Source organism: Ziziphus jujuba, chromosome 12 (genome assembly GCF_031755915.1).
Source record: "Ziziphus jujuba cultivar Dongzao chromosome 12, ASM3175591v1".
NCBI classification, from domain to species: Eukaryota; Viridiplantae; Streptophyta; class Magnoliopsida; order Rosales; family Rhamnaceae; genus Ziziphus; species Ziziphus jujuba.
The window spans coordinates 585,820-595,540 of NC_083390.1; the positions used below are offsets into that span (position 1 = coordinate 585,820).

A 9,721-nucleotide genomic window follows, 5' to 3' on the forward strand; every position below is an offset into this window, starting at 1 on the left:
AAATAGATTCCACCAATTAATGTTCTCCCACCTACTAAAATATAATAAAATAAAAAAAAACTCTGATTTTCCTGTGGCTAATAAATATTGGTCGTTTGATACACCTAAAACAACCTTTGTATGCAATCTCAGCCGTTTATTTACTTTATTTCGTCCTTTTTCACTTACACATTAACAATAATATACAAAATTTCAATTTTAAACACAGCCACAAACTGTACCGACCAACCTCTCATCGTCAACACTCATGTCTCCTGTCGTTCATTATTAATTATGATAGCTGTTGCCCGAAAAATGTAAAAGGTGTTATAAAATGAAGAAATACAAATAAGATACAGAAAACCAAAGACTCAAAGAAAATCTTAGGATTTCATTTAACTCCATCTATTATCTTTTTTATTATCCTTTAGGATTTACTTTTTTTAATTTTATTTTTTCGTTGTCTTTTTTCTTAAGTGTCTTCTCCAAGAGTTTCCCTTTGACTAGCCTATAAAAGAAAATCCATTTTTAAAAGTTTTTGATCTTAATATTGGGATGACCCATTTTATTATGGCTGTGGGATGCTCTACTTCTCTTATGACCGCATTATTATGTGTATCCTAATCTCTTCTTTTATATATATATATATATAAAGATTATGATTTACTACTGCAAGAGAGGGACAGGTAGAGAAGCCTAGTAGTATAAATAAAACAATGAAGGCCGAACAACGACAAGAGTGAAGATTGCTAAAGGTGGTTTTTAAATAATGCCATTGTAGTAGCTACCTTCCAATCAAACTCCAATTAATGTGCTTTATAATTTCATGGCTGGATCCATCAAACCTCTCGAAGAAGAAAAATACATTTGCATTCCTCTACAGTATTTAATTACTAACAAACCATTTTCACTCACCAAAAAAAAAAAAAAAAAAATTGCTAATAATTCACAATCCGATTCCTAACTTCTAATAGATTGATTAACGGTAAAGAATTTGAAATTCTCACCAAAAAGGTACCTACGAGAAGAAACTACAGATACAGACTCTACCGTAAAACTAAAATTACACCAATCTCCATCCCTCCTACTATTATTATTATTATTTTTCATCCAAAAATACAAAACAAAACAAAATCCAGTAGATTTTAACACTTAATATCCTTTCCTTTTTTTATTCAAATTTAGATTTCCCAAAACCACATTGAAATTGAAACCCATGTGGACTCCAATTTCGATGTGAGTCTGTAGGGAGTTATTCCAAGAACTGGGACAACAGAGACTGTCGCTGTGACTCTGACAATTCATTTTTCTTTTTCTTTTTTTTTTTCTGGGGGAGAAAAGGGTTATTAAATATAAAATTAAAGAGAAGGAAATCATATACTTTTTTGTATGTAAAGTGGGAAGAGGTTCTTCTCCCTCACCTTAAAATAACATTAAATTTTTTGGGAAACAGCAAGCAGGTTACCGTAGGAATCCCTTCAAATACATTAGATTTTTGTTTATTGGTAATTCTCTCTTCAGATGGATTAGATAGGAACACACATTTTGTCTCAGAAATATAACTTCTTGCTCCAAAAAGCACAGATAAGGAAAAACAAGGGGCTAAATTCACGTACTTTTGCAATGCATAATACAAAATTTCCCAACTAATTGCATGGTAGTTGATTATAAAAATAAAGAAAACAAAGGTACAAGTTGAGTGACTGATATTAGTTTACATCCATTAAGTAATTAAAGGGAGCGCAATACATGAAGACGATATTCTCCAAGGGCCCATATAGGAAAGATGTTCCTGTATGCTGCATAGCTTATCATACAGTTCTTGTTGAACACTCCCATGATCTCCTGCAAACATACACACACAAATCATCAATCTTCATCAAAATTTACAATTCAGCCAACCTAACCAAACCTAACTCATCAGCTTTTCACCCATCTTTGTCTATAAAATTCAAGCACCTCATGATACCATTGAAGTCACTTTTTTCTGAATACTCAAATCTTGGCTTCTTGTATCCAGTGTACTTTCATACAAGAAGCCAACCTACTTTTTGGTAACATCTCAGAATGGACGTGAAACAGAGTCAGAATGGACGCGAAACAGAGAAAAACAAACACATGGTTTAGATTCTACCTCTTGAGGAAAATCTCCATCATGCATTTGAGATTTTATCAGTATTCTTGCCGCACGGTGCAGTGGCATCGGATCTCTCTCAGCCTTTAGGGAAAAGAAAAAAAAAATCAAATAACAAAAAGAAATATATATATGTATATGGTCAGTCACAAGGTATGGACATTCATAAATTCACCTAAAGGCATATAATAATTAAGAGCCTTTACCCACTATAATCTCAACTGCCTAATTTATATTCAAAATCCTAATGCATATTTTACACCTCTTACCCCTGATAAAATTAGACAGGTTGACACATAACCATATAAAGTCGTAAAACAGGGAATCACATACATAATATTCCATAAAATATTTTTAGATTCTTTGATGTTTCAATTTAACGATCAAATGGCCCCAGAAACTAATGGTGTCAAAAAGGACAAAAATCTTCACTGTACCTGTCGAGCAACAATTAATGCCAACATGGCCCATGCAGTATTGACTATATGAGGCTTATTGTCCTTCAGATTTGTGTAGACCTGTACAAAAGAGGAAGTCACTTTATACATCTATTTTTTTATTTATTACTGCAGAATACTATCAGATTTACAACTTCATAATTGTAAATGCTACTATCAAAGAAATGAGAATTAATAAGTACTCCGAAAGTGCTTCAAGACATCAAGTGCATTCAAATTCCAGGTCACATATTTCGAAAACAAGGCTTACTTTAAGTTTCGAGTCCTATTCACCCCTTACCTTGTAGTAGGACAACTTCATATTCTGGTACAATCTATTTCCCTGGACTAACATAAGGTATCGTTGTAAAAGGTATAGACATGGTTTTTTTTGAAGATTGAGGATTTTGTTGTAGATGCAAATTAAAATTGAGGTTTCACATTAAAATTGTCACCTTCCAAATTAACTGTGACACTTCAAAAATACAATATTTAACCACAAAGTATAAAATGCAACTTCATACATGAATCAATAGGAAAAGTCCATGTTTAACAAATAAAAAATATTTAAGAATAATGAACCACATAACCTTGTTCTGACATGATAGATAACTTTCTCCCCAACCACCTGAAGGAAGTTCTTTTGACAGCAGAAAATCACATGCTTTACGAATACTGGGACAATTTTCGTATGTCCGCCCAGATGCCACCAACCCTTTTATTCCAAACCACCCTGCATATGTGAAGCAGACTCCCCAGGATCCATACCTTCAAAACACCTTTTAATTTAAAATTGGTGCATCTTCTTTGATGATGACAGTGCAAAACAGACCATTAGTCATTGTTTAGGCTGCGCTTACTCACTTATATCACATACAAAGTGGGGAAATGGGAATTGAAACAAACAAGAAATATAGTAAAAAAACAATATGGAAACAAACCAAGAGCCATCTTTTGCTTGTATATTTTCAATGAACATTGCAGCATTAGTAATACAGTTTTCCACTTCTTCCCTCCTATGCCCAGGATATGATTTCTTGAACAGTGTAAGTGCTTCAAGGGCTGCCGAGGTACATTCAACATATCTACAAGGACAAACCCAGTTAAAATCATATTAGGAGTCTTCCGTTCATCATTATAAAGTAAAAAATGGTGTTACAAAATCTTACGGGTAATCAATAACAATGTCTCCAAAAGTTTCTGCAGGATTGATCAGCTGAAATAGAACTCAAATAAAAATTAATATACATAAATCTGAAGTTATATAAATTAGTTCATGGAGAAGAAGTAAAACATATTTAAAAGTAAGAGAAAGTTATTGATGACCAAGACAAAATGATCATAACTCATACAGCAATAACAAGCTAATAACATGTAGACCAACCACAATTTGTTAGAACACCATCATAGAATATTGGGACAGAAAAAAAAGGTCAGGAAAAGAGTAATAGAACACCATCATAGGATATTGGCACAGAGAAAAAAAAATAAAAATAAAAATAAAAAGTCAGGAAAGGATTAATTTAAAATCAACAGGTAAAACAATTTATATACTATTTGCCTCCTTCTCCCTCCTCCTCCTTAGAGTTCAAGTTTACATATTGTATACAAGATGGTGGGGTCTCTGTTAAAAGAATGAGTATGCATATCTTAAACCAATGAGAATGCTTTTGTAAAAACCAGACAGCAATCCATAGAATGTCTATATCAGTGTATCATGACATGGTAAAACACTTTGAAGCAGATTGTCGATTAATATGGGACAGTAAAACACTTTGAAGCAGATTGTCGTTTTAAATGGGACTTTGTGATTAATGAGCAGATTGGAAAAATGCATATAATTTGGAAACCAATTAGTTGAATGTTTAATAAAGTTCTTGGAAGTATAACATATATCTCTATTTCTAGGAAGTATGACATATATCTCTACTGTCTCAGTAAAGGGAGTATTAAGAAGCTTTTTCCAAATTTTCTCTTCACTCTTTAGATACATTGTACAATTTATACATTTTCTTCGAAGTTTGGAAACTGTATTCAAATTACATATCAAAAGCATGTTCGGATTTTACAAAATTTGACAATGCTTTCTCTCTCTCTCTCTCTCTCTCTCTCTCTCTCTCTCTCTTTCGTATAATTAGGAAAGCTAAATAATATCAATAGAGAGCATACTCAGTGATAAAATTATAAAGTAATGGAGAAAAACAAAACATTCAAGCATTCATGCAATTACCTCCAACCACTGGTATGATCTAGTCAATTCATAAGTTGCAAAGCCACCATCACCATTCTGCAATGGTTTCAGAAAAGGAAAACATAAGAGATTTGGCAATGCTCCTTATGGCAAAAGGGTTTTTCAGCAAAAAAATAAATAAATAAATAAATTAATTAATTAAAGACTCCAATCTTGTTACAAAGTAAAAGTGTCAAACTGCTCTTTAGGGGAAGACATGGTATCGAGCTCTCTACTACCTAGAGTTTACAAGGACCCTATGTCAGCTATCTTATCTAACAGAAAAGTTCAGCTCTCAAATTGATAGAAGTGCTCCAACATAGAAAATAGTTACCTGTAAGGAAAGGATAACATTCACAGCATTAAATAGTCGCTTCACATCTAGTGAATCCCCAACTGTTTCTGATGAAAGTTGTGATAGTAATAGAACAGCCTGCAGAAGGAAAGGGATATAACCAGGAAGAAGCTCATAGTTGTAATCTGGTGTAGCGAATCAACACTATACCTTCAGTCCTTCTGCTGTGCAGTCAGAGATAGGCCATCCGTGGTCTGCGGTTGAGAATGGCCAAGCACCCTTCGAAATGTGACGGTACCAAAAATTTAGATCTCCAGGGCAATCTTCTAAGACCTTCAAAGCAAAACTACAACTAGTCAAGCAATGATGAACATGATTGTTGCAAGCGATAAAAGAGACTTCGAGTACTGAGAACCTGTGAATTTTTAATATATTCGTGTGCTTTTCTTATTGTTGGTCCATATTCTTCAGCAAGATCAGTTGACACTATTGCTTGAACAGCAAAAGCAGTATCCCATAATTGACTTCCATTATAGCCCTGAAGCAAGGTAATGAATTTCATGCCCAACATATTCCACTAAAAAATAAGAAATACCACAATATGGAATAAAGTAAAGCTGGCAAAAGGGGAAAGAGGGAGAGCCAGGAGGGTAAAGAAAGAGAATATGGTGTTATGGCAATGTTTTTTTATGTTATTTCCGGACCTGCATTTTCATGCCATCTTCTGCAATCCACAAATAGTCAGATATTCTAGGAAGATGCAACTTGAATGCCTCTGAGTTTGGGTCCTCCACCCAGCAACAAAGCATATTCAATACCTGCATAATTCAGGAAATTGAAAATAAGGAATTGCGAAAGTACTGAATGCATATAAGGGGAAGATGTAGAACCAAAGGAGCTAACAGGCTTAAACTTTTAGATATTTAATATAATCTGGCAAACAGATGGTCAAGCTGATATGCAAACCTTGTTAACAGGCCCTATACATATGTACCGAGTATTCTCATCTTCATAGTGAATATGCTGCATTACAGTTGACAATGCCTTCTCCCTCAATTTTTTCGCAGGCCAGCGCATAAAAATAGGTTCATATACATAGTGAAGAGATGCCCATAGAACATCCTGAACCAGTGGGTGTGGATAGTACAGATCTTCCTATTTGTAAACCATACAATATAAACGTTAGAAGGAAACACAGATAGAGGATAAATATGCGAACATATTTCTCATTCTTGTAGTTATATGGTTCATAAAGGTTTATGGAATAGTAATAGAGGACACAAAAAGTATCTTTAACAAAATAAAAGCAATTTAGGGGACAAATGTGAACCAAAGCATTCTTGTGAATGTTAACCATGGGAAATATCATCCAGTGATATACCTCAAGCACAATTGATGAAAATGAAACTTCCAAGCTTAAGAAATTCATGGTTTATTTTCAGTCCCAAGGCAGCCTAGGTCTGTTAAGATGCTTCAGAGGCATTGCAAAAGCGAGGTTTTAAGTATTCAGTATTCAAAAAACACCCCTTTTTTCGTCTCTTACTAACCTTTGCACATTCATTGCGAGCTCTGTTCCAATCAATTTCATGGTAGGGGGCCGTATAGAGCTCCTTCCTTAGAGATCTAATTGTGGGTGTGATAGGTCCAACAAACCTCTTGCCATACAAATATGACATTGGCAGATATACCATCCGACAATGACACCACATTCTTCCTGCAAATAGGAAAGATCAAAATGTTATCACCCAATAAGTAAAAATTATGAAAAATTGGCAATATTAAATAAGCAAGTTGTATTAAATATGTATTTGCTATCTAGTTACATACTCATAAAAAAACTGCTGGTAATGTAAAACATCACATATTTCAAAAAGGCTTTTCCTTTTTCTTCTCCTAAATGGAGTAGACCTGTAATATCAATTCTATTATGTATGCATAAAAGAGAGAGAGACCTGGATGAAATGGGAGAGTGTAAGGACATAACCATACTTCTGGAGGCAGTGGATTATTCCCTGACCACTCATATACTCCAAGTACCTGTATCCATGGAAGAAACATTCCATCAATATTTCCAAAAGCTGTGCAGTTGGAAAAATACAGGAAAATCCATGAATGCATACTGAAAGCCACATTTTCCCCCATGAAGTAATTGCAGTCGCGCCACCATGATCCAATATCCATTTACGTGCATTTTCAATCGTCCCTAACCCATCCTCAGCACCTTCACCAAGCAACCTCAAACTAACATAATTCAATACCGTTCCAAACATGGTGCTGGGTCCTTCAATATGCAGTCCCCAGCCCCCATCTTCATTCTGCAAAAGATGCATCACTTTTTTATGTTCAGCAGTTCCTTATTATCTAACTCTAATGCTGGAAAAACCAACCAAATTAGAAAAAGACAGTGAAATGGTAGTTACAGTTCTGTCACCTGTTTGATAAGCGTTTATATTACAACATACACATGTCCATGTGTGTGTGTGTGTGTGTGTGTGCACCTGCAACCATCAAATGCATTGCCATGCTCATCTTACTATTAGCATAGGGATGCCAGATAGAAAATGCTGTCATGGGAAAGGATCCCTATTAACTAAAATATAGAAATGATAATTTCATAAGAGAATGATCTTGCCTGGTGATTGTAAATATATCTGCACATCTCACATTGATGTTCTTTCGACAAAACAGCATTTAGAGCTCCTGTGACTGAAAGTGTAATGACCTGTTGCAAAGTTATGAGCAGCACTGTATTTTGTCATATTTAGTTACTTCGGGCAAAGTCAAAATTTATATTTCATTTCGTATGAAAAGAACGTTGAATTTTAGACTGAACTACGAAAGGAATACAAAGCATGTAAAACTAATAGCAGTATCAACCACGATAATATATAGATTTTTGTGTGTGTTAGCTAATGTAAAAAGGAGATGTTTGCAACTTCCTTCCTTACCAAACCAGGAAGTAGAAACATAGGGCCTCCGTAATCCCCAGCCCAATGACCATCATGTGCTTGGATTGTGGAATAGAAGTTGATAGCCCTTCTTAAAGTGGTCGTCACCGATTCTTCTGTGACCTCATCTGTATCTTTAACCTTTACTTGTGGCGGATTAGCAACACAGGGATTCTCCTTTGCAAACTGCATTTTAGATTTAAAAGAGAGGAGCAAGCAAATAATCAATATTTAGGCAAAAGAATATTATCAATAAAGATGAAAACAGATTGCCTTTGTTCTGGACACATGAATGCCAAAAACACCACCCCTGATGCTCAACTTCTTATAAACCCACAAAAGCCCCAGTGCTCGAAACCTAAATGCCAAGTTGTACATGGTAACCAGAGAGGTCTAGAATTCCAAATTCAAATTTTCGAAAATGTTAAAAGCATTACATCTAGTAACAGCAGGTTATGCTTCCCCAATTCTAAAAGACTTGGTCCAAGAAAAGATATTTCCATCCTAACACACAACACAAGGCCTTACACAATACACAAACACAAGTGGCCAAGGAAATAAGAAAAACCCAGTTGGTATTGAAAGCTCCAAAATTGAGGATGTGGGATGGACCTGAATCCGCATGAGGAGGTCGGAGCTGTGCTGCTTATGGAAGCGATGATTGAAGAAAGCATCACGAGCATCTTGGATTTGCCGAAGCTCTTCCGGGGTGCCCAGCTCCGGGTGGAACTCCCAAACCTGCCGCCCCAAGTGACTGTTCACACTTCTCAGCCACCCATCACTCCCTCCTTCACCAACTGTCTCTGCCCCAATCTTCAGCTTCCACATATTGCCTCTCTCTCTCTCTCTCTCTGTGCTTTCTTTTCCTTTTTCTTTTTTTTTCTTTTTTCTTTTTTTTATCTTTTTTTAAAGGAGTGATTTTGGCTGCCTTTTACTGATCAAAATGTTGCCTTGAATGGGCCAAACTGTTATCGCTTTCTCATAGATGATCACAAGCATGTATTATTCTTCAGCTTTCCATCTTCTGAACAGTTTATGGCTTTCAAGCTTGAAATCCAACTGTCACGAGGACTTCAGAAGAAACAAAGGGCAGAAGTGCAAGGACGACTTTGTCCCTGCCTTTTTTTTCTTTTTCCTCTCTCTCTCTCTTCCATTTAAGCTAGTTTAATGGAATTAGGTACTACTGCTACGAATTACGATAAATTAATTTTAGTATTACAGCAAAAGGAAAAAATATATATATAATTGAACAATATGGCTTTTTTTTTTTTTTTTTTTGGTTTCTTTTCACGACAAATTAACTTGAACATGTTTGATGAAGGTTAAATTTATAGTATAAAACTAATTATTTCATTAGTATAAATAACACGTAATAAATATCGCCACATATACAAGTTAAAGTAGTAGGTTGTGTTTGGATGGCTCGTGTTTCTATTTTTTAAGAAGTGTTTTTTTTTTTTTTAAATTACTAATTACTGATTTTGATTAGATATATTTTCAAACATTTAAAAGACTTTTTAAAAATTATTCAAGCTATTGAAATACTACTAAAAGCAACTTACTTCTAACTCTTCAAAAGCAAATCTCAAATGAGCCTGTAGGTTTATTGTGACTTTGATATTCTAAAGGACTTTTTTTTTTTTTTTTTTTGGTGAATTTGATATTCTAAAAGGACTTGCTTTCATGTACTTGTATTAT

General features: G+C 34.7%; 1 protein-coding gene across 1 annotated transcript; it reads right to left on the reverse strand.

Moving 5' to 3' along the window:
• Nucleotides 1-1,564: 1,564 nt before the first annotated feature.
• Nucleotides 1,565-9,118, reverse strand: LOC107428102 (cycloartenol synthase). The gene is made up of 18 exons (XM_016038561.4): nt 8,636-9,118; nt 8,024-8,209; nt 7,708-7,797; nt 7,196-7,390; nt 7,028-7,112; nt 6,623-6,789; nt 6,042-6,230; nt 5,780-5,893; nt 5,491-5,613; nt 5,286-5,408; nt 5,115-5,213; nt 4,781-4,837; nt 3,720-3,766; nt 3,492-3,635; nt 3,141-3,318; nt 2,551-2,631; nt 2,114-2,197; nt 1,565-1,824 (listed from the first exon to the last, which is right to left on the reverse strand). Exons 1-18 carry the CDS (start codon nt 8,849-8,851, stop codon nt 1,711-1,713), a joined length of 2,292 nt encoding a protein of 763 aa, XP_015894047.1. The 5' UTR covers nt 8,852-9,118; the 3' UTR covers nt 1,565-1,710.
• Nucleotides 9,119-9,721: the final 603 nt, after the last annotated feature.

Coding starts and splice junctions, on each gene's coding strand:
- LOC107428102 (XM_016038561.4), bottom strand. CDS start 8,851: ATGTGGAAGCTGAAGATTGGGGCAGAGACAGTTGGTGAAGGAGGGAGT. Junction 5,214..5,285: donor GCACAGCAGAAGGACTGAAG/GTATAGTGTTGA, acceptor TTCCTTCTGCAG/GCTGTTCTATTACTATCACA. Junction 2,198..2,550: donor CATTAATTGTTGCTCGACAG/GTACAGTGAAGA, acceptor TTTTCCCTAAAG/GCTGAGAGAGATCCGATGCC.